Source organism: Martes martes (genome assembly GCF_963455335.1).
Source record: "Martes martes genome assembly, chromosome: 14".
NCBI lineage: Eukaryota > Metazoa > Chordata > Mammalia > Carnivora > Mustelidae > Martes > Martes martes.
The window spans coordinates 42,206,507-42,229,818 of NC_137902.1; the positions used below are offsets into that span (position 1 = coordinate 42,206,507).

Genomic DNA, 23,312 nt, shown 5'->3' on the forward strand with positions numbered 1-23,312 from the left:
GCGTTCTGTATCTGAATGTGACCCAGAGCCCAGCCCTGGCTAGGGGAATGTGGATGGAAGCAATACCCGCCACTTCCAGGCCTGCCCCTAGCCACCACCCTTGCCATCCTGCACTCTCTCTGCTTCTTAGCTGACTGGATGCAGAGGACCCCGAAGAGGACAGCTGAGCCACCAATGGAAGGACCCGAATCCTCGAGTCATTGCTTGAAGGAGAGAGGATTAAGAAGTACTGCATCTGATGTTGCATGAGGGAGAAGTAAGCTTCTGCTATGCTAGGCCATTGAGCCTTGGGGGCTGTCTGTTACACCAATTAGCCTACTATAATGGCTGTACCCCCAAAACCCATGGGGCACTTACTGGGCTCCAGGAGGGAGGGTATATGCACGAGTTAAGACTCAGCACCACCATAGAGACTCTGCCAGGCTAGTAGCCAGAACAGATAAGCCCTCAGGGGAGCACCCCAGGGCAAGTGCCTAGGGCTATCATGGCAGGGAGGCAGAGAGCTGGGGAAGCAAGGTCCGCTGGGGCATGGGGCAGGGCTCAGCACTATGTGGCTGGCTTCAGACTTCCAGAAGAGGAGGTGCAGGTGTGGGGACCAGATCCCAAATCCTGCACACTAATGACATCACAGAATGTTGGAGTCTGGGGCCCCTTATCCCCAGGGTGATCACACAGAATGCTATAGACACCACACGCCAAGAATATCTCCTGTCATGTCAAGGTCACACTCCCAGGGACATTACATGCAATGTCAGGATGGCTCAGACCCACTCTCAATGACATCATGCACAACGCCAAATTCCGCAGGTCTGGCCCTCCGTAATAGCATGCCCCCCACCAGCCCAGAGATGTCACTTGAAATGCAAAATTCTGGAGGGCCTAGATGATATCATCTATGATAACTTGATGGCTGGCCCCTCGGGACATCACATGGAATGTGAGGAAGCTCCAGTTCCAAAGATGCCTCATGGAATGTCACTGAGACTGGCTTTACACCCCGTGTCACAACACGAAATACCATACCCTACCCCCTACAGATAACACAAAGAATGACTTGATTCCCATGACATCATGTGGAAGGCCCCATGTAGAATGACGTACAGGCCTCGCCCCAGTGACATCACAGGAAAGAGGAGGCTCTGGGAGCCAGGCCCCACCAAGCTGTAACTAGAGGATGTCCCTTGGCTTTTGTTCCCCAACATGCCCACCAGCCAGCCTTCCTGGCTTCTCTGGGCACATCTCAGTCACCTTCCTGTCTACAACCCAGGGACAAGGCTGGCTTCTAATGCTGGCAGAAGTCGTTTTCTGGCCCTGGCCTGGGGGACCATCCTAGAAGGAGTCCAAAGAGGACCTAGGGAAAGTCCCCTATCCTGGGCCTTGGGCTTGCCAGGCCCTGGGCTCCCAGACATGGACGGAAGCCTCCTGCCCCACCCTTCGTGAGGAGTCTTCCACCAAACCAGGGCCACCTGGGGTCACCAGGCTCTAGTCCCTGGTGGGCTCTACAGGCCAGGCCGCAAACCGCCTGTGCAAACCCAGGGACAGCAGCAAGAGCAGACGAGTCCTCGAGGAGAAAGTGCCCTGTTAGCCCTGGGGACTGTGCTAGCTTCGCCAACGCCGAGTAGCCTCCCCTCACCCATGAATCCACTGAGCCCTGGCAGGGACAGTAGAGAAACCACCCCATAGACTGCCAGGAAACCAAAGTCCAGCCCACTTTCCCGGCTCCAACAGGGGTATCTTAGAATTACTTGGGCTGGGGTGCCTGGGTGGCTCAGTCGGTTGAGCATCTGCCTTCGGCTCAGGTCATGATCTTAGGGTTCTGGGATCAAGCCCCATGTTGGGCTCCCCACTCTCCCGCTGTCCCTCCCCCTGCTCATGAGCACACATACTCTCTCTCTAATAAATAAATAAAATCTTAAAAAAAAATTACTTGGGCCTTCTCAAAATGCACATACCTTATCCCCAAATTCATGGTCTCAGGGAGCCTCTACTAATGACAGGAGTGTTGTTTCCTTTTATTTTAAGGGTGGAACAAAGGGTTAAAAAAAAAAGAAGAAGAAAAACAAAGCACTTTCTGGGCCAAGAGGGGACTCCTGAGGGCAAGCTGAGCTGTCCAGCTGGGCCTGTCTGCAGAAAATTGGCTTTCCCTACACCTCCTGGTTTCACGTTCAGGCCTATGCTATCCCCAGCATTTTCTGATACATATCTTCAAACAGAGAAAGCAGACAGAATTCTACAGGGAGCATCCCCACACCCACAACTGAGTTTCTACCTTCACACGGTTCAGCTTTCTGTGTCACGTGTCTAGCCTCTCTGTACAGTAATCTGTCTTAGTTTGGAAGCTTTTCAGAGAAAATAGCGGATACCAATATGCTTCCATTCAGGGTGAATTGTGCAATGCCTCTGAGGTCCTCATGAACAGCCCACAGGGCTCCCCCACAGCAGGACATCCCCACACAAGGGCTCCCATACAGTAGAACACCCCACACCAGGGCTTCCCCATACCAGAACTCTCCCAGATGCTTCTCACCATCTACAGACAGCATAATGAGCTCCCAGGTATGGCAACCACAGACCCCAGATAGAAGGGCAGGCCTTCTGCCTGCAGGGGTAAGGCCTGCCAGCCAGGACTGGAGCTGTGTCCAAAAGATCATGGATGTCAGTGTGAGCAAGGACACCAGAATGACATCCAAGAGCTGCTGGGGCCAGATCAGCTAGGGCAAGGTGTAGGACTATTGGGAATGCCCTCTCTTTGGAGCTGCCCTGGAGACATCTGTCTCCCTCAAGCGTGGGCTAACACCGTATCTTTCCATGGGGTCTCCTGCCTCCCCCTTGCCTGGCTCCACCTCATTCTCAGTATAGATTGGGTGATCCGGTTCCCTGGGAAATGCCCAGCCTCCCCAGGGCCTGGTTAGCAACCGAGCTCCCCCAGGAGAGTGCCAAGCTAGCTCCTGCCTGCCTGGCGCCTCTCTCCCCACACCTGTGTCTGCTCATCAGGGCTCAGCTGGCCTGGCTTTCAGCTGCCCTGAGCAGGGCCCATGACCTCTGAGACTGGGGGTGGGTGGAGGTGGGTGGAGGGTATTGTAATCCTCTTCTGGAAGGGTGCTCTTTGGCTCTGTCCAAGTCTCCTAAGAGGAGGCAGGGACCCTAAGGAGGGCAACCTAAGGAGGTTGCCCCCTGCTTGGTCCAAGGGCCATCAGATCCTCACCCTCTTCTCAGGAGCAGCCTGCCCTGCAGGAGGATGAGGCCACCCGGGGACCCCTGCCCAAAGCCCAGGACTCGGGAAGAGTGCAGTGCAGGCGTGGTATACCCATGTGTCTCTTGCCTGACTCTCTGCTTCTTTCTCTGCATTCCTTGTCCCACAGAGGACCCAAAGCCACTAAATCCTTGGAGGATTTTTTCTTTGAAGTCTTTACATCCCCTTTTGAGCATTTGAAAACCTCTTCATAACAACAGTTCATTCCCACTTCACTTTTCATTCTTCTCTGACCACCAGCCATCTCTCAACTCAGAGCCCAGATGTGGGCAGAGCTCCAGGAGCGTGCGTGGTCCGGTCTCAAAAGCTCCTGAGGTCCCTGGGGGCCAAGACTGCCACCAGGCTCACAGGAGCCCTTCCTCCTTGTTGGGCCGTGGTTTCGGGTCCATGAGAAGGGTCACCAGGCTAGCAGGTGCCAGGGAGCAGCTGTGGCCTCTGTGACTGTGGGTGACTTGTAGGGAGGCAATAAAGCAAAGAGCACAGACTTTGGTCTGAGCCAGACCTGAGGGTACAGGGCAGCCTCCACACTCTCTGGGTAAAGATAGCAGCAATGCCTTTCCCACACGATCGCTGGGAGGATTACATGTTTAAATATGTTATCCCTGAGCTGAGAAAGCCTCAAGGAAGTTCCCAGTGGAGGAGGGACAGGGGCTGGCCCCCAGCCCTGCCCCCGGAGGGCGCCATAGAGGAGGAGACTGGGCAGCTGTACCCCAGCTCCACTGGGAAACAAGATCTGGGGCTGGCAGGAAGTGGGGTGTGAGGGGCCAACCTCAACTGACCAGTCCTAAGCCAGCCTTTGGTCCCTAGAGGGGCCTGAGCATCAGCTGGAAGAGACAGAAGTCCTGACCGGGGTCCCAGGGAAGCAAGGCACTGGTCAGGGCTCAGGTGCGCATAGGATCCTATTTCCCCAGCTCCCTGGTGGCAGAGGGGGTGGCTGGGCTCTGCAAAGGTTCCCAGCCCTCACTCTCGGTGCTCCAAACCAGACAGGTCCCTGCCTTCCTTCCCTTCTAGAGCTGCCAGCGTAGGTGTGGTAGGGGCTTGTGGGGCAAGGGTAGGTGGTAGATGCGGTGAACTATGCAACTTCCAGCATCTCTCCCAAGCCGCCCAGACTGACCACCCCAGCAGACTTCCCACGGAGCCCTAAGTGCATTTAACATGATGTGATTAAATGACCATCACGCCGTGCTCTGCTCCCTGCCCATCTGGCCTCCCCTGGGGCCTTGCTCCGTCCCTCATCCGTTCACTGGAACCTTCTGTCTCCCCATGGCCCCACTCCCCAGCTCCACCCTGGCTGACAAACAAGCCAGAGTCTTGGCTATACACACAGAGCCTCTCTTTGCCCAGAGGATTTTTAGGGCAGTGAAAATATTTTCTATGATGCGATATTGTGGAACTAAGTGATTCTACGTTGGCCCAAACCCACAGATTGAACAACACTGAGCGTCAACCCAGATGTAAACTATGGAGTCAGGGACAGCTCTGAGCACCTGGGAGGGAAGCAGGCAGGGCTAATGCCTGGCCTGGGAACCTCCAAGAACGCATTCCCCAGCTGGGGGCCTCTGTCCGGTTATCTTCCCCATTCGCTCATCTGGGAAGGCCCCTGCCAGCCTCACAGCAGTCCTCCGGAGGCTTGCCTGACCTTCAGTGTGGCTATAAACAGCTCAGCCTGTCAGCACTGCTAGGCGCTGCCCAAGAAACAGCACTAAGGCCTCAAAATTCCGGGAATGGCCGGTACAGTTAACCCAGAATAGTCTCGGCCTGTCCCCCTCCCCCTCCCAGGGGACCCTCTGTCCTCTGCATCCCCACCGTAACTAGGAGATCTGACAAATACTGGAACCAAAAAAAACCCAGCAAAGAAGCAAAAGCTTCTGGGCTGGTGCCCCAGGAGAGCCTACAAGGCCAGATGAATAAGGCCTTAAGGGACAGAGGCCTTGGAGCAGAGAGAGGGGCATCCCGCATGCCCACCCCACCCCACCCCAGGGGCCGGGCTCGGGCCCCACGACTCCCCCATCCTCACCACCACCTCAGCAGAACAACAGGTCCACAGCACTTTCCCAGTGCTTGTTAGAAAGCACTCAGCCATGCATACTCCCATTTCACAGATGAGACAACCAGGCTGAGCAGGAGAACCGACAACTTGGTTCCAAAGGCAACACAACTGTGAGCAACAGAGCCAGACAAAAGCACACACTTCTTCCATAAAGTCAAGGGCTGCAGCGTGCACCAAGAACAAGGCCCCAGACCATGGCCCCAGCCTCTTGACCTAGCTTGGACAGGGGCAGGCCCGGCCTTTGGAGCACTCCTCCGTGGCTGCTCCCACCCCTCCCCCACTTCCTGGAGAATTGGCTAGGGCTGGGAGGGGGGCGGTGGGAGGGGAGCTCATGTTGCAGGCCCAGCCGCACCTGTCCAGGATAAATAAAGGCATTTCCCCTCCACCCTCCCACTTTCCCTCCTGAGCCCACTTCTCTGTGGGTCCTCGCGGAGACCCACTGAAAGGAGGCCGTGGGGGCTGTTATCGGCCCTCGCGGAGACCCACTGAAAGGAGGCTGTGGGGGGCTGTTATCGGCCCAGGGTTGATTCTGGCGGGTGGGCGGGCAGGGGCAGAGTAGGGTGGAGACTGGAGCTACCACTCAGCCTGAGCCTTCTTACAGGAGGAACGGCAGCCAGCATCTCCAGCTGACAAGGGACAGGCCCCATTCAGTCCTCTTCTACTAATCCCCAGCCCAAGGGTGGAGGGCAAGCCAGGGAGTTAGGGGTTACTGAGGTCACCAGAGCTCCCGAGCAAATCTGAGCCTCAGCTTGCCTGGCACTGAGGTGAGATGGTAATCCCAGAGCCCCTCCCCCCACCACCTCTCTCAGGTGCCCAGGGGTGTCGGCCCTGCTGAGAGTGAGCAGGTCCTGCCTTCGTTACCCCCACCCCCCACCCCACCACCCTTTGCCGCCACTGGCCTGTTCCAAAGGCTCAGGCCAGGATGCCGAGGCATCCTACTCCCACGGAGGGAGAAGTTCCTGCTGCAGAAGGGCCTTGAGAGCCCCAGCAGGAAACACCACAGCCCCGGTGGGAGTGTCCTGGGCCTGAGCCGGGGATGCCCCAGCCCAGGGCATCAGTGGCCCCGCAGAGGAGTTTGTGGAGAGGTTCTAAACCCTGGGGAGGACCGAGCGCCCAGCCCAGCTTGTTCCATTGCCTTGATGATTTGGGGCACGCCTCTGAAGGAAGCCGAGAGGCCATTATCCCTGGCCCCCAATGCCCTGCCGGAGCTGGGGGTTCTATTTATAAAGGTCCCCTGTAGTCATTAGTTCCATTACCTCCCAATATACCCTTTCCCTGCGGTGGGGACATTCTTCCTGCTGTCTAGCTTAAGGCCTCCATGCTGCAATATAAGCCCTGGGCTGGCCAAGGCCAGGTGGCGCATAGATCCCGGGTGAGGTCATTGGCTATCCTGGGTGTCCCTGAGCCAGGAGGCTAATTTCCACCCGCTGGGGCAGGGAGCACCAGCATGAGGCCTTGAGGACTGTAAGGCTGGGGGAGATGTGGGCTCAGTCCCAGGCATGGGAGGCCTGTGGACCCATGACGGTGAGGGTGGATAGCCCTGCACCCATGCTGGTGGGGAGCTGTGCAGGGTCCCAGAGGGAGGGGGCCACGTCCACGCATTTGAGCCCACATGGCAGCATGTCATCAGGCAGGGCGTGCAGGGCTCTGGGTGTCCTCCTAGCGTTGCACACCGGGGCCCCCGGGACAGTGGGTCTGGAGGGGTGGAGACTCAGGTTGGATGAGCCAGACCTCATCAACGTGGGATCAACGTGGTCCTCTCCCTGGACTCGAGCCAGGCCAGTGCCCCCCCCCCACTGGGGGGTCATGTCCTCTACAGCCGTTATGAGGCTCCTCTGGCACTCCTGAGGGGGGCTTCTCCTTCTCAGGTTCCCCCCAAGGGCCCACTTCAGGTTCCACAACTGGAACTGCCCCTCCATGGGGGCATTGGCTCCCTGTCCCCTCTGCCAAGCACCTCCAGGCCTTCTCTGGTTACCCACCTGAGTGCCCCCTTGCCCACCCCCATGTGCCTGCCCCCCACACCCCAGGCCCATGGCAAATCTCCGAGGCCCTGAGGAAGAAACTGCCTCCCTGTCCCCAGGTGGGCAGGGTCCAGACTCCCTGGGCCATCCATGCCCCCAACCCCCTAACCAGGCTGCCCCCTCGTGCCCACACCAGTGGTGCGGGGAGCTCAGCCTCAGCCTGACCCCACCAGGCTTGGCTTATCTTGCTTCTCCCATACCTCACAGTCTTCCCTGAGCCCCGAGGTCTTCACCCTAGCTCTGCCAGACTTGCTGGGGAGTCCCTTGACAAGTGTTACCTGAGTGCCTACCATGTTCCAGACATGGGGAGGGGACGGGGGGACCCAGCGGTGGTTAAGACAAAGACAGCTTCCTCTCAAGTGCATCTAGCTTATTGCCTCTCTGGACTCGAGTGTTCTGGCTGGGCAATAGAGTTACTCAGACAATCTCCAAGGATCTGGGACATCGCCAGCAGGCTGTTCCCTTATCACAGACCCTGCAGAACATATGGGCCATTTCCCCAGGTGAGCATGGGGAAGAAGATGTCAGACAGTCAGAGCAGCTGTGGCCATGGCCAAATGGGCAGGACCCCTGTGAGGGGAGGGAGGAAGCTGGCAGGAGATCCCCAGCAGGCCCAGGAAAGGGGAGGGGTATGGAGGTGAGGCTGTTACTTGCACCTGGGATAGAGTGGATACTGGAGCCCAGTCACCAGCCCAGCCCAGCCTTGAGCCCCAACAGTAGGACCGCTGAAGTCCTTGGTCTGTCCATCTATCCAGCTGCCGGCCTGTCACCTGCACTCTCCATATAAGAGTGCCCTCTTCCCAAAGCAGCTGCCCACTTCTATGGAGATGCTCCAGGCTTAGGGGCACCCTGGGTTCCCCCTCCCCGGGGAAGGGCTTAAGAAGGCATTAACTATACTCCGTCCACTGGCCTGCCTACCCAGCAAACTTGGCATTTCCTTCTTGGCTCAAGACACCCACTACTTGCCCATGTTTCACACTCACGACAGGTCGGTGAGCTCAGGTGGACAACAGCTATGGCTGAAACCAGGGGCTGTGGCTGGCAGCATCCAGTTGGAGCCAGTCCCAGCCCCCAGACTGGGGACGGAGCATGCTCTGCTTTCCAAGAGCCTCAGACAGGACAGCGCAGGGATGGAGGGATGCACACACCCGCCTGTGGGCGCGTCCTGCCCCTGTGGGCACGTCCTGCCCCTGCGGGCACCAGGCTGTGTGGGCAACGCACACTCACCCGGGAAATAGTGAGCGGCATGTTGAAGTCCTTGCCTCCCTGGAGACGGAAGCCCCAGGGCCCGGGCCCGGTCAGGGTCACGCTGTAAGACATGCTGGTGCTGACAGCGGCAGCCTCTGTGAACAAGAGAAGAGAGGGGTGAGAGGGCCCTCACGCACCCACCTCCCTGGCCTATACCTGGCCCCCTACCCCCGACCCCCAGCCTTGCCTGCTCCGTCCCTTGCTGTCTGGCCAGGCTGTGTGGAGCTCCTGAGAGGCTCCTAAGAATAGCTGGGAACGAATGCCATCGACACTGATATCTGCCCTCGGCTGCGCCCATAAATGGACTGTAACCCTACACTCCGCCCGCCCGCAGCCTCCCACTGTGACTCACGCGGCTAATATTGCCCCCGGGGAGGGCTGTCCAGCATCCAGCACCCCCCAGGGCACAGGATGGGGGACCGGCCAGATTAGCGATAATGCTCTCTCCTCCTTGCTCTCCTCTCCTTGCTCCCTCTGCCCTTTCGAGGGCCCAGATGTGTGTTCTCTCTGCCCAGCTCAGCCCACACCCCTTCACCCAGAAGACTGTGGCTGAGCTCCTCTGGGCAGGGGCTTTGCAATTTGCTGTCTTCTTGCTCTGGGCTCCCTGGTGAGGACCTGAGATTGTAGCTTACCCAGAAGGAAGCCTGGGATGGAGCTGAGCCTCCGGCTGGTCTGGACAGAGCTTCTGCTCAGGAGACTAGCAATTGGCCCAGGGTTGTCCAGCTGTAAAAATAATCCTAATAACAACAGGAGCTCTGGGCATGCCCGAGCTCAGCATCAGGTCCCTCAAGCCATTATCCCATCAGATCCTGAGAGACTGCCAGCTCAGCCTGCAGCAACCAGGGCTCAGAGAGGTTAAGTGACTTCTCCAAGGTCACACAGGAATGAACCCAGGCTACGCTGGAGCACCTGAATGGTGCTCAGTCCTATTAGACTTGTGCCAGATAATGGGTTCCCAGTGGCTGCAGACACCTCGCAACGCCCAGACCAGGCAAGGGAGTGAAGGGCACAGGGTCCTGGCCTAGGGTCTGAAAGGAGGTCTGAGGCAGGCCCACACCCTCCAGACCCTCTAGGGGCCTGGAGGTTATTCCTGGCTCTCCTGGCTCATTTGTGCCCTGGAAAACTTGACAGCAGCATGGAAAGCTCCAGCTGCCAATGTTGCATGCCAGATCCCCATGCCCTTTGCACTGGAATGGCAGGGGGCAGGGAGGAGGGGAGGAGATGCCATTTGCTCAGCTGCTGGGATATGGGGCCAGAAGGCAGAAGGATGGGGTTATGCGTGCGGTGTGCTCAGCTTGTAACACAGAGACAGTGTGTTCTGGGTGGGGGCCTGGGAGCCTAGGCCCCTCAGGACTCCAGCCAGTGTGGTCTTAGGGCCAAGATACCTCCAGAAGTCCTTCCTCAGAAGAGACCGCAGGCCCTATGTGGCCTGGAGATACTTCAAGGCCATCCTGACTCTGGCTGGGGAAACTGAGGCTCACGGAAGCTGCTCTTTGGCCCTCTGGGAAGGCTCTAGCCTAAGCTGGGCCCTGAGGGCTCAGTGCAGGCCTGGGTGTGAGTAATTTCCCAGCTGCCAGGACCCCCACCTAATACCGTGGGCCTGGCCCATACAGCATGCTCAGTAGGAATCTCCCATCACAGGAGCATTTGGTAACTTGCCTAAGTTCACACAGAAATCCAGAGGAAGAAGTCAGCGAGGGACCTGTATATTTTCACCCACTCTACCGCCTCTTCTCCTGTGTATCACACAGCCCAGTCTGTCCCCGATGCCCGGGCCTGGCCCAGAAAGCCGGCCACTCATAGCCAGCACCCCACCCTCCTCTATACTAGCCCCTGCCCCACCCCTACACCCCATCCCATCCCTCCCAACCTCTGGTTTTACCCCCTTTCCTGGGAGGGGTCTGTCCTGCCAAGCTGGAGAGGGCCTGACAGCAAATATGGCCAATGTGGGGAGAGAGAGGAGCAGATCCCGCAGAGGGAGGGGAAGGCCCGGGCTAGGCAGTACCTGGAGCTGCCGGCTCTCTCTCTGGACTCTGGCACCCACACTGCCTGATGCTGCCTCTCGGATGGGGGAGGCGGGTGTAGGATGCTCTTAAAGGGAAAGGCCGGCCTCCTTCCATCTGCCTCCCCTTGGAGACCAGAAGCCAGTCAGAAAGCAGCTGGCCCCCCAGAGGATGGGCGTGAAGTGTTTCCTGATAACAGCAGCCTATTGGGGAGTGGGGACAGGGGCAAGCCCAGTGTCTGTCCCTCCTCCACCCTGCCCTTCGAAGTTTGAGATGGAGGCTTCAGGAGTGAGAGAGGCCAGGTGGGGGACAGAGGGAGGGGAGAAAGAGAGGCCTCTGTGGGCATCAGAGGTCAGGCCCTGGGTCTCTCCTCCATCACCACACTCATAGGTAAAGACCATGCTTATCTGAGGAGAACTTCTCTGCTTTTTATTTTCCTATACACTGTCAGAGCCATAGAGCCCCGGGATGGACTTAGACAAACCACAGGTACAGAGTGCACACGCCTGTGCGTGGTGCATGCAGACATGTCCCTATAGGAGAGTGTGGGCCACGGCAGACAGAGCACTCAGGAAGCAGGGGTGTGGCAGACAGGCGAATGATGGTTTCCTGTGCAGGAAAGTCTGTGCTTGGCTTCCAAGGCGGGCTGTGGGGATGCTGAGCTGGCCTGCCCGTGTCAGTGAAAGGCCCAGCCTGGATGCAGAGGCAGCTCACAGTTAGCCAGCGTGTCCCACGGAGCTGTCGCCATTGTCATTGCCTGGACAATCACAGCACACAGCATTTGAGGAGAGGCGGACGACTGCGGGAAGCAGGAGGGCCTGGGCTCCCGCACTTTAGGCTGAGCCTGGGGTACAGGCTGTTGAGATGAGAGCACTTGGCGGGGCAGGAGTTGGGTGGTGTGGGGCCGTGAATCCAGCACGGCACAGGTGACAGGGCCACTTCAAAACCTGCAGGCTCCTGGGGGTAATCCTGGGTCTGTGTGTATGAGGGGGAGGTGAAGGGGCTGGATGTGTCCCAGAAGAAAAGGGGAGCCAATGGGCACCTACATCCTGGGGTTCGGGCTGGGGAGCAGCCCCTTGGTCTGAAAGCAAACAGCACACATCTGTTTAGCCCACAGAGCGTCCCCCTGGGAGCAGTCTCCCAATGAGCCACCATGTATAGGGTCACGGAGCGGTGAAGAACGGTGAAGGGAAGTTGCCTAGAGGGGCCAGGTGGTGTCCTGACTGGGGGATGGTCCTTCCCCGAGACCACAGACCATATGGCCTGGAAGACGGAGGACCATGCCTAAGGCCACTGACAGGACGTCCCCCTGGGATGTCTCCCAAGCTCTCTGACTCCTGCAGTCCAGCAGGACTCAGCTCCCCTCGCCCCCACTTCCTCCACTCTTCCTGGGGCCCCAGCATTCCCTCTCTCTCTGCTGCCTTCAATGCCCCATTTCTTGTCCGTCCTACAGCATCAGCTTCCTCTGGGCTTCTCCCTGCCGCCTCACCCCTTTCAACCCCTGCTTCCCCAGCCACTGCAGAGAAGCCCTACTACCCCGCAAGGCTGACCAAGACACCACAGGGCCCCAGCTCAGTCCTCCCTCCGAGGGCTCCCTGCTCCCCAGGCTCAGGGCTAGACACCTGATTGGGCCTCCCACAGTTCTGACCACCTCCTGCCCTTCTTTTCTTCTCTTCTGTCCCCACCACCAGCTTCCAGAGTCCCTCTGGCTGTTCCCTGGTCACAGAGCAACATTGTGTTCCCAGACACCCCAAGCTCCACCCCCCAGGCCCCCCCTGCTGCATTCACACAGGGTGTCCCCTCTGCCTGGACGACTCAGCATGACCCCCGTGCTGCCTGGCAATCCTTGCTTCACCTCCACCTTCCCTGGGGAGCTCTCGGGGACTTGCCTCTTCTTTCAGCACCCTGTGTGATGGCAGTGCTTATCACACGTGTTAGGTGACTGCTGATGTGCTATCCCTCTCCACCCTGTGCCACAGCCCAGCCCAGTATTCCCTCCAGGACGGCACACGGTCTTTCATCATGCACTGCCCCCAAGCCCGAGGGGCACTTCCCATCTCTGTCCTGGACTCTGTGGCCGTTCACAGTGCCCAGGCTCAGGACTGGGGAGTGAGTCCTTCCTGAGGTTGGAGCCAGTGTTCCCCGGGAGAGGCAGGGGCTCCACAGTTGGAGGGAGAAGCCCAGGTCTCCCCCTGTCTGGGATGCCCAGGGAACAGCCTTGGGGAAGTAAGGCAGGACATGGTCTTGGGCTCGTGGGGAAGCCCAAGAGAGCCCAGGAGCTGGGGGGTGTTGTACGGGTGTGAATGGAGGGGTTGGGTGGGGAGCTGTCAGCTGAGGGGGGAGGGGGAAGGGTAGCCTCGGGTCCTGTGCACATGGCATTTCCAGCGTTCCAGAATATGGCCTTCTCTAATCACCATCGACATTCCGTTCCATAGGCACTTGGGCTGACAGCTGGCCTTCTTTTAATAGCCACAAGTATTCTGGGTGACATCCTAATCTCAGGGCATTCACTGTGAGCACATACACAGCTCGCAGCACCCCCCCGCCAGGTAAGTCCAGCCTCCGGTCACGCAGAGAGGTACACACCAGCCACCCTTCGTCACAGGCAGCTTAGAGCAGACCTGTTGAGACACACTTGATTCTGTGCCCTGCGGTGTCACAGTGACAGAGAACATGTGCAGGGCACATGGTCACACACAGGCACAAGTTACACTCCACTGTGCACACACATTCTGTCCTGCTGTACACACTTACACACGCTGCACATTTCCCACAGCACCGCATGGCCCCTGCTGCCGGCCATGGATGTACAAAGTCAGGGTCCCACCATCCCACAGACACTCTCAGGTGCGGTCCAGACTCACTCAGGCCTGCTCAGAACATTGTGGAGTCCCAGAGACCCCCAGGCACCCCAAACAGGAAGGGGATATCTGGTGGGGAAGGAGTGATTCCCAGAGGGCCCTGGACCTGCCCACAAGAATAGCTCCCCTTTTTTGGCCACTTCCTAGGCTACTTGCCCCTTGTCCCCACCCCTGTATGGATTGGCAGGGGCCTGGCCCAATCACCTTCCCAGAAGTCTCCGCTTCCTGCCCCCCCGGGCCTGAGAGGGGCCTTGGTTTCCATGTCCTCCAGGCCCTGACTGCAGGGGAAGCGTGCGTTCACTTGCTGGGCAGCCTCCCACATGGCTGCTGCCTCTGTGTCCATCCAGCCCTGGGAAAGGTGGGACAGTCACAGTGAGGGGAGGGGGACCTTCCCTAAGCCCCGCTCCTGCCCTCGTCCCCAGCCAAGACTATCTCCATCCTCTGGGCAGGTGTTCACTACAGGGAGGTCCAAAGCCCTGGAGGCTTGCTGGTCACAAAATCCCTGCCATCTGGGGGCACCTGGGTGGCTCAGTGGTTTAAAGCCTCTGCCTTCAGCTCAGGTCATGATCTCAGGGTCCTGGGATCGAGCCCCGCATCAGGCTCTCTGCTCAGCGGGGGGCCTGCTTCCTCCTCTCTCTGTCTGCCTCTCTGCCTACTTGTGATCTCTGTCTGTCAAATAAATAAATAAAATCTTTAAAAAAAAAAAAATCCCTGCCATCTGTGAGTGCCTGTGCCAGGTGTGTGAGTGTGGGCCTTCTTAAGCATGTGGGATGCTCCATCTTTACGAGGGTCCAGGGCTTTGTTGACAGATAGCATTCACTCCTTTGATGTCATTCACTATGTGTGGTCAGGGAAGGAACCTCTGACAGCTCCCCCCTTAGCCCCTCAACAGAGGCTCTCCAGGGATGGAAGCAGTGGGAAGAGGTCAGTGGAGATTCTGGGCGAGGCCAACCATGGGCCCTGTAGTACAATGATGGAGGAGCTCAGGTGTGGCTGAGGACAGGAGGTCACAGCACAGAAAGCTCTCCTGGGGACATTAGGGGGCATCCCAGCCCCGGGCCCCAAAGAGGGGCTGGCAGGCTGGTAGTTCCCAGGGCTAACACCAGCTGTGGGGTCGGCACCCACCCGTGGGCACCCTAGCCAGTCTTGGATGTAGACACAACTGTTTTCCCTCTTAGTGAAGAACACAGAGGCTCAGAGGGGGTGAGTGACCTGCCCAAGGTCACACAGTGAGGCTCTGGTAGAACAGAGGCGTGACTCCAGGTCCCCGGACTCCTGGGCTAGAACTCCTTCTGTTGTATCCTGTGGGCTCTTCAAGGCTCCCAGGAGGAGGGGGCTTAAGGCTAAGAACAAAGGACCCTGAGCTAGCTCCTGCCTGGGTCTCAGGAGGCCCACCTACGGCCAGAAATGCCTGTCTTTTCATGGCTCTCAGCTTCTGGAATACTGCCAGCATGGAAGAGAGATGGCCTGGCATTGGAAGATGGGTCAGTCCTTGCCCTGCTACTGGGTGATCTTGGGCCAACCCATTGCCTCTCTGGCCCCAGGGCCCCTGCCTGTCACAGGGGATGGGGCAAGGGAAGGCCCTGGGGCAGTCATGAAGGGCTCTTCCTGCCATCGTCCCAGCTTCCTGAAGGTCCCTTGGTCTCAGAGGCCTGAGGCTGGCCTGGTTGAGGAGAGGAGGGCAAGGTGCCAGCCTCAGGAGACCACCGCATCCTTACCACCTCGCTCTCTGAGCCCAGGGACGCATGGCGCCTCTGTCCAGAGATCCAGCTGAGGTCTGAGGCCTGGCTGCTCAATGTGGAGCGGTGGGTGGAGCGGTAGCTGGCGAAGGGGCCAGTGCGCTGGCCCGACACACCGAGCAGCACCCCCAGGCAGGGCAGGTGCTGGGCAATGGCCATTCTGCAGGAACAGCACATCTGGTTAGGGGGATGACAGGCAGACACCAGGAGATGGGGGTGGATGGACAGACTGCTATGGGGCTAATGGGAGTGGACAGAATGTGGGAAATGGGTGGTTCCGACACTGGGGTTATGAGGACAAATGCTGGAATGATGGGAACGGAAAAAAGACACTGGCAGTCACAAGAGGTGATGAGGAAGGCCAGACAGATGCTGGGTTGAAAGAGACTGACAGGCTCATAGCCTTGAGGATGGACAGACACAGGGGCCATGGGCAAGGAGGGTAGCAGGTTCGGCAAGGTGCTTGGTCTCAGCTCTCAAGGGGCTGGCCCAGGCTGCATCTCTCCCAGTGAGGACCAGGGACAAATCCCCAAGGAGCCTCTGAGCCTGCAGCTGGCCTTAGCATGGTGGCAAGTTACTGACCCCACCAGGCAGAAGGAGGCACTGAAGGGCCCCTTGCAGGAGAGGCTAGCTGTGCTGGGAATCCCATCAGCAGAGAGCACTCTGGACCAGAACCACGCCTGGGCCTCCACCAGGGCCCTTGAACCTCTCCCTACTGTGGTCTCTCCAGGACATTGCTGTCTGGGGGCTTCTCTTTGTAGGGGGTATCACTGCTGATCGGCCATCCCAGCTGCCTTTTGGCCTTGGCTCCCCAAATCCCATAGGCAGAACTGGACACTGTCCAAGGAGCTCTGATGTCCCTCCAAGCTGATCCCCCTGGGAAACTGGAGCAGCAGAGGGGGTCACACCAGCTCCAGACCCCATCCAGTGTCACTGGCTGCTCCCAGTTGCTAGAGGCCCCCATCCAGTGCATATAGGAGAGACAGAAAAGATGGCCAGTCTCTGCCCCCATTCACGGCTTTAGGCCCTCCATGGCCTGGGGACCTGGGGCTGGGTCCTGGAGGAGGGCTGCACCTGTACTTAGGGTGGGTGATGGCATAGATGATGGGGTTGTGGATGGCAGAGGCCTTGGCGATGACAGCAGGCACTGTGTTCATGTAGGGCGTCAGGACATGGGCGTACCTAGGACAGAGAAGCCATGGTTCGCCTGCTAGCTGGCCGTCCCAGAGACTCCACAGCCCACCTGCCCTCTCAGGAACCTGCTTCCCCTGGGCCAGGCCCTGTGGGCTACAGCCCAGCCTGGCCCAAACTAGCACCGCCAAGCCAGCCTCATGAGAGGGACTGAAATGCAGGGAGAATTCTGACCTGAGGTGAGCAGAAACCTGGGGAGCCGATGAGGGAGGGTTGCTGGAGGAAGACAAGGCAGGCTGTGGGGGGTCTGCCCGGTCCCATGATAGCCCGGAGCCTGTGCTGTGGGCAGGAAGCCCTCCCCACCCTGAGGACCTCTGGGCTTCTGGCCAGCTCCTCCTCCACCCCCCACAACCCTGAGACCCACTGCTCCCCGGCTGTCTTGGAGGGACTTCACATGACAGTCTTACCAGGGACCAGGCCCTTCCTGCACAAGCAGGTCTTGGACCCAGACACTTCCCAGGATGAACAACTCTCACTGTCTCAAAGTGCTTCTGAAGTCTGGCCTATGTCCTAGCTGCTGCAGACATCAAGTCCCCAGACTAGCCACGAAGGACTGGCAGGCAGGAGGTGAGCGGCACCCCAGGCCGTGTGCCCACAGCCCAGGTGAAGAGAGAACCAGAACCTCAGGAAGAGTCTTGTGTTCCCATGGGATCTGGTAGGAACTGGGAGCACCTGTGGGCCCTCAGATCAAACCCACCATGGCTGAGAGCTCCCCCAGCATGTGTCCCAGTGCCTCCAGGACATGGCGAGGCCATCTCCCTCGGGGAACCTCGCTGCCACTACCACAACCGCAGAGAGAATGAATGAATGGCTGTGAGGCTGGACTTTGGGTGTGAAAATGGCTGGCTTGGGCTTGGCCTTGGGCTGGGGAGGGACAGGCCACTCCAGGGTCCCCTTACCGTCCTCCCACCCCCTCCAGCCCCTGTCCCAGCCCCTTGGGCACTGCTCACCCAGCAAAGGCCGTCAGGGCCACAGTGGAGTAGGGGGCCCAGGAGAGCACGAAGAGAAGGATGACCAGCAGCTCAATCTTGGCCATTTTCCACTCTCTCTGCAGCCGCTGCCGTTGTCGGGGGGACCTGACACCGCCCTCGCAGGCCCTGAAAGTCTGGAGAGCCCTAGCACAGGCGCAAAGTCCAAGTCTGACCCCACTCTGGTGGCAGCGAAGGCCGCGGTCATGGAAGCTGTGGGGGACGCTCCCTGGACCTGGCCATTCTCTCCAGCGCAGGAAGCCCTGACTCTCAGAAAGTTCTCCATTACATCCAGCCAAAGCACCTCCCTGCGGTTCCGCCTGCGGGGTCTTCCCTACCCACAGACCTCCTGATTAAGCCTAAAGGCCCCTCCTCAGAAGCCCCTGTCTCCTGAGACTTCTCTAGGCGCCCAGGTTGTGCCGGTCTCTGGGCACCTCACCCTCTAAGCACATGGGCTCAGTTCGTCTTTGCCCATCTGGAGCTGGGAATCTCCTGGGGAGGGGAGGGCACAGCGGGAGGCTGGGGGCAGGGTCAGGTCGTCCTGGCAGAGGGGCGTGCCCACCCTCCCATCAGCCCCTCCTCCAAGCCCAGCTCTTACCGGCCTGTCTCCCGGATGGCCCTGAAGATGAAGATGTAGCAGTAGATGATGACCAGCAGGGGGAGGAAGAACACGAAGCAGAAGAGCAGCATGGTGTAGGCTCGGACTGACGGTGTGAAGCTCATGTAGTCCCAGGAGCAGGAGGTCAGCAGCCCCTCGGGTACGTAGGCGCCTGGGAGTCAGGAGTCGATGCTCAGCCTTCGGGGCAGCCTGCTTCAGGGGCTTTGGATGTGGGGTCCAGTCTCCCGGAACCCTGCTCCCCACTCCAGCCCTGCCCACTGCCCTGAGGAAGCCAGAGCGGGTGGAGGGAGCTTTCCCAGCCAGTTCTAGCTGGCAGAGCCCACTGCTGCCCATTTTTACCAGGCTGGAACAGAGACCTGACCGTAGCCCCCAGTCTTACTCTTCCAGATTTTGGCCAAGTTTGTGGTCCTGCCACAGAAAGGTGGGTGCCTGGCTGCCAACCCTCCCACCTGCTCAAGCCCACACCCCAAGGCCTGCCTCAGCATCAGAAGCCCCTGTCACCTCCCACAAGCCAGGAACCCGTCTCCCCTGGTATTTGGGAGTGGGAGCCCGGGTCATCCTCGGATTGCTGATGGTGCTACCTCGGTTTCCCCTGCTGCTAGTCATGCCCCCTGAATGAGTATCCACCTGCCTGGAGGCTTAAGCACTCCCTTGGCCCCTCTTGCCAGCTGACCAATGCAAGTCCATCTACCTGCCCCTTGAACGTGTCCCACCCAGCTTATCCTCCTTTCTCCCAATTCCCCCAGTCCACTTACTCCAGCCAAAGAAGGGTGGCAGACTCCAGGCCAGGGCATAGAGCCAGACGCCCACCAGGACCAGTGCTGCCCGCCTCTTGGACACCACCCCAATGGCGGCCAGTGGGTGCGTGATCACCAGGTAGCGGTCCAGAGCGATGGCCATCAGGGTAATCATGGAGGTGATGCCGAAGACAGCCCCACAGAAGGCATAGAACTCGCAGCCTGTGGGCACAGCTCCCTGACCTTAGGCCATGACGGGAGCCCATGAGGTACCCCAGCGGAGGGCGGGTCTGGGGATGGCGCATACGCAGCTCCTGCCTTCACCTCTCCAGAAAAGCCGCCCTGAGCCCCTCTCCACCCTGGCTACTTGCCACATCTGGCCCCGAAGCTGAGTCTTCCCTCTTGCTCACTCAGGGGGTCAAGGGTGGCCACCCACTCTCTGCCCAGGAAGAGCCATGACCTCCTCATCCGAGGCCAGCCTCCACTGCAGGCATCCCCTGCCACAGCCTGCCTCCTCCCTCCAGCAGAAGGGAACCCCGAAGGTCTACCTGCCTCCCCAAAGAGCCACCGCTTATGGAGGCTGCTGACGAAGAAGACGGGGGCCTGGGTGAAGGACATGAAAAAGTCGCTGACCGCAAGGTTGATAATGAACATGTTGGAGGGTGTCCTGAGGCCTCTGGTCCTGTGAAGGGTTGGAAGCTGTCAGGAGTTGCTTCTGCTGGGGAGTGTCCCCAAACTATGCACGCACGCGTGCACACACGCACACACACGCGCACAGGCACGAGCCACAGGCCACGACCTGTCCTGCTGCCCAGCAACCACCAGCCAGACAGCTCTAGGGCCTGACAGCGTGATCTAAGAATCCCCCCTAGGCAGCAACTCTTGCCTCATATGGAGAGCGATACGGTCCCTACAGTTCTGTGCAGCTGAAGCTGGCTTTAGGACTCGTCTGCTTCCTCCTCTCACCCTCTAGATCCTCTCTGCATGACCGACTCTCTCTCCTTGGTCACACCCCTCATTCCACTGAACCCCTCCCAGCCAGTTCTCCCAAGTGCCTCCTCCTGCATGCTCAGACGTGCCTTCCCAAGAGCTCCCTCCACCTCTTTGATCCCCAGCGACCCCTCCTGGTTCCCCTTCTGCCAGAATCTCTGCAGTCTTCATATTCGGGGTTGGCACAGGGCAGAGGGACGGAGAGGTGTGCCCCACAGGCCAGGCACTTTCACAAACTCCTCTCCCGTAATCATTCATCTTTGCATCTACCCCTCCCTCTTTTCCAGATGAGAATACTGAGGCTCCCACCCGCAAGGTGGTTTGCTCCAGGTAACAAGATTCAGTAGGTGGCATGGCCAGGATTCAAACCCTTATTGGATGGGCACTGCACAGTCTGAACTTGCATAATCCTACATTGACTCCCTGAAATAAATCACAAGTCCTTTTTGCAGATAAGAAAAATGCACCCACAGGGACACCTGGGTGGCTCAGTCAGTTAAGCATCTACCTTCAGCTCAAGTCACAATCCCAGAGTCCTGGGATCAAGTTCTGCCTCGGCCTCCTTGCTCAACGGAGAGCTTGCTTCTCCCTCAGCCCCTGACCCCCGCTCATGCTCTCTTTCTCTCTCTCTCTCTTTCTTAAATAAATAAATTTTAAAAAGAGAGAGAAAAATGGACCCTCAGAGAATAAGTGACTTGCCCAAAGTCAGTTCAGCTAATAGGTAGTAGGGACTTGCCTGTCTCGGCCATTCAGCCCAAGAATGGAGCAGGTGGGGAAAGAAGCTGGGGTGCCTGCCAGGGGCTCTTGCTGAAGGTCTTAAGGACCTTGGGACCCTGTTTCCAGTGGGGCTGTTTATCGAGGCAGAGAGAGGATGCCCACTGGAGCAGGTGGCATGGAGGTGAGCTGAGAGCATGGCAGAATGGGCAGAGCCATGTGAGTCATAGAGACATTTGTCCTACACAGAAGGTGTGACCTGGACTATTTTTTTGACCCTTCCCTAAGCTAGAAGAAGGAGGCCTGTCCTGAGACCGCAGAAGGCTTGGTGGCGGCGTCCCCACCCAGGCTTAACAGAGCCCTGCAGAGCTGGCGACAGCAGGGCTGTCTCTGCATGGCTGGCTGCCCTCAGTGCCCTTGCCCTAGTCTCGCCAATCAGGCACCTGCAGAAGGTATAGATGACCATCAGATTGCCCAGCATCCCCGTGAGCCCCACCAGCAGGATCACTGTGCCCAGGATGTAGTGGGCATGGTCTGGAACATCCACCGTTGGGAAGGGGACCCAGGCAGCACCCTGAGCCCTGGCTGTCTGTGGAGAGACAGACAAACAAGAGCATCACATTATCCTATCATCTGGAATAACCCTGAGAAGGAAGGGTTAAGATTCCCAGGAGGGCCGGTAGGGAAACTGAGGCTCAGAGTGGCACTGCCATTTGTCCACACTGCTAGGAAGTGGCTGAACCGGAGAGGAATCGCAGGTCTCTCTAAAGTCAAGTCAGAGCACCTGAACCGTGGCACAGAGGCATGAGGCTCCTAGGATCACCTGTAGGAGGCGGGACAGACAGAGAGACACATGTCTGACAAGGAGGGACATGGCTGGAGTGAGTCTACCTTTCCAGGGAGAAGGCAGAGCCATCCCTTGGTGCTTCCTCTCCCCTGTAGGGGCCCTGACCGAAGCACTCGAAGCACTCGAAGCGGTTAGCAAGGGTCTTCAGGTCTTCCAGGCCCTGGAGACTCTGTGGTGGCCGAGTTCCTTTCCCCTGGAGCCCCACCCCCTCACCAACCTCAATGAAGAGATTGTATTCCCCCACAGTAAAACTGGGGAGCGCTGACCTTATTACCTGGCGTGAAACAGAGGAAAAGAATTCCCCTTTAAAGAAAGCTTGGGGGCACCTGGCTGGCAGAAGTCGGTTAAGCATCCGACTGTTGATTTTGGCTCAGATCATGATCTCAGGTGCGTGAGGTTGAGCCCCGAGTCAGGCTCATGCTCAGTGGAGGGAGTCTGCTTGAGATTCTCTTTCCCTCTCTGTCTGCCCCTCCCCCCCATAAATAAATAAATCTTAAATAAATAAATAAATGTAAAAAAGAATAAAGAAAGCTTAGGTTCCCCCAGGGTCACTGCTGAGGCCAGCACAGAGGGCTTTAAAGAACCCTCTGCCCCAGCTCCTTTCCGGGGAAGGAGGTCAATTTAGTCTCTGTCTTGTCTCCTATAGCTAGAGAGCCTTCCCGTACAATCCAGGATGTAGGCCCACATCCCAGGGTCCTCAGGGTACCCTCCGTCCTCCCCGGTTACCAGTGGGTTCGATGGCCTGGCCAGAAGGACGGAGGCACCCGAAGGCACCCACCACGTCACTCTGGGCAGATAATCCAGACGCCTCGGGTATGCCTCCCTCTCTGGAAGGCTCTGTGGGGTATCCAAACACCCTCAGAAAAGAATGCATGCAACCAAGGGCAGGTCTGGGCCATTCCAGCCCCGTCCCTTACAGCTGGCCTTTCCGTTCCTCAGATGCTCTCTCCACAGGGATGGACTTTGCCCATACTCTCCTCTATTGGCCTCCCTGTGGAGGACAAGCCCAGAGGAGTCCAGTAACATGCCCAAGGTCCCACAGAGGAGCTCAGGTCTTTTCTCTCTCCCTGTCAAAGCCCCTGGGTGTTCCCAGCAGGGAGGCCAGGGTGGGCGGATGGAAGGCTCTGTGTGCGCACATGCTGGCCCCCGGCTTACCGTGGGACTGATGGCCAGAGGTTGGCCCAGGCTGGAGGTGATGCTCCGGGAGCCGTCCCACCCGCTGGGTGAGGCTGGGGTGGCCACACAGCTGGGCTCCTGGGCTCTGGGCCCTGAAGGAGGGTTCATCCTGAAGTGGGGTAGTCCTTTCTCGAGCCGTCAGGATATTAGCTGTGCCCAGGCTCCCAACCTTCCTCCGTCCTCTGTACCCCTGCCTGGTCTGCAGCAGCCTGTTCCCGCGTCTTGCGTGGACCCAGCCCGGAGCTACTCTTGAAGCTGATGACTGCTGTGTCCAGTGAAGCACAAAGGAACGAGAGTCATAGCTATGGCGACTCACAGCCACGGGCTCTGTCCCCACCTTTAAGTAGCAGAGCTGGGAGTGCACATGCCCAGTTGCTCAGTACTGCGAGCTCCCCCAGATACAGGTCCCTGGGTGTCTGTCCACAGAAGGTCTGATGATGGCGGCGTCCATGTGTGAAAGTGTGTGTGTGTTTGTGTGTGTGCATGAGTGTGAGAGTGTGCGTCAGTGTGAATGTGTGTGTGTGTGTATTTCAAGGGAGACTGTTGTCCTTGGGCTTCCAGATACTGGGCAGAAGTCTTTGTCCTCCCGTCTGACAAGGCTCTCTTTCTCCCCGGAGCTCATCAGAAACAGCCTCTGCCGCCCTCAGTAAACCCCACAGCTGTCCGAGGGGGCAGCATCACTCTTTCCATGGAGTGCCTGGCCCTCAGTTCTGCCCACAAGAGCCTACCCCATCTTCACAGCCACCCCCATGAGCCAAGGCTGGTCACCCATTGCACAGATGAAGAAGCTAAGAGGTTGTGTCGTGATACCACACAAGCAGGGTGAGATCAGACCATAAGGCATTTTTATTTATTTATTTATTAACATATAATGTATTATTAGCCCCAGGGGCAT

At 58.4% G+C, this 23,312-nt stretch overlaps 2 protein-coding genes across 6 annotated transcripts in view; both read right to left on the reverse strand.

Moving 5' to 3' along the window:
* Positions 1-10,634, reverse strand: part of LDB3 (LIM domain binding 3) — a 62,109-nt gene extending 51,475 nt beyond the window's left edge. For 2 of the 5 annotated variants that reach the window (XM_080823020.1, XM_080823017.1), the window contains exons 1-2: positions 8,760-8,870; positions 8,552-8,667 (exon numbers count right to left, since the gene is read on the reverse strand). In XM_080823020.1, the coding sequence (XP_080679146.1) occupies positions 8,552-8,644 (93 nt within the window). In that variant the 5' untranslated portion in view covers positions 8,645-8,667; positions 8,760-8,870. Of the gene's footprint in view, positions 1-8,551; positions 8,668-8,759; positions 8,908-9,204; positions 9,296-10,577 lie in introns of those variants that run through there. The other 3 variants (XM_080823019.1, XM_080823016.1, XM_080823018.1) reach the window with 3 other exon arrangements.
* A 983-nt stretch (positions 10,635-11,617) lies between these two features.
* OPN4 (opsin 4) lies at positions 11,618-22,525 on the reverse strand (the record flags this gene model as incomplete). Its single annotated transcript, XM_080823656.1, is given in 11 exon segments — positions 11,618-11,656; positions 13,641-13,673; positions 13,675-13,785; positions 15,155-15,335; positions 16,250-16,357; positions 17,317-17,481; positions 17,933-18,104; positions 18,709-18,912; positions 19,239-19,372; positions 20,838-20,983; positions 22,397-22,525. Coding segments are annotated over 11 exon segments (1,422 nt in total).
* Positions 22,526-23,312: the final 787 nt, after the last annotated feature.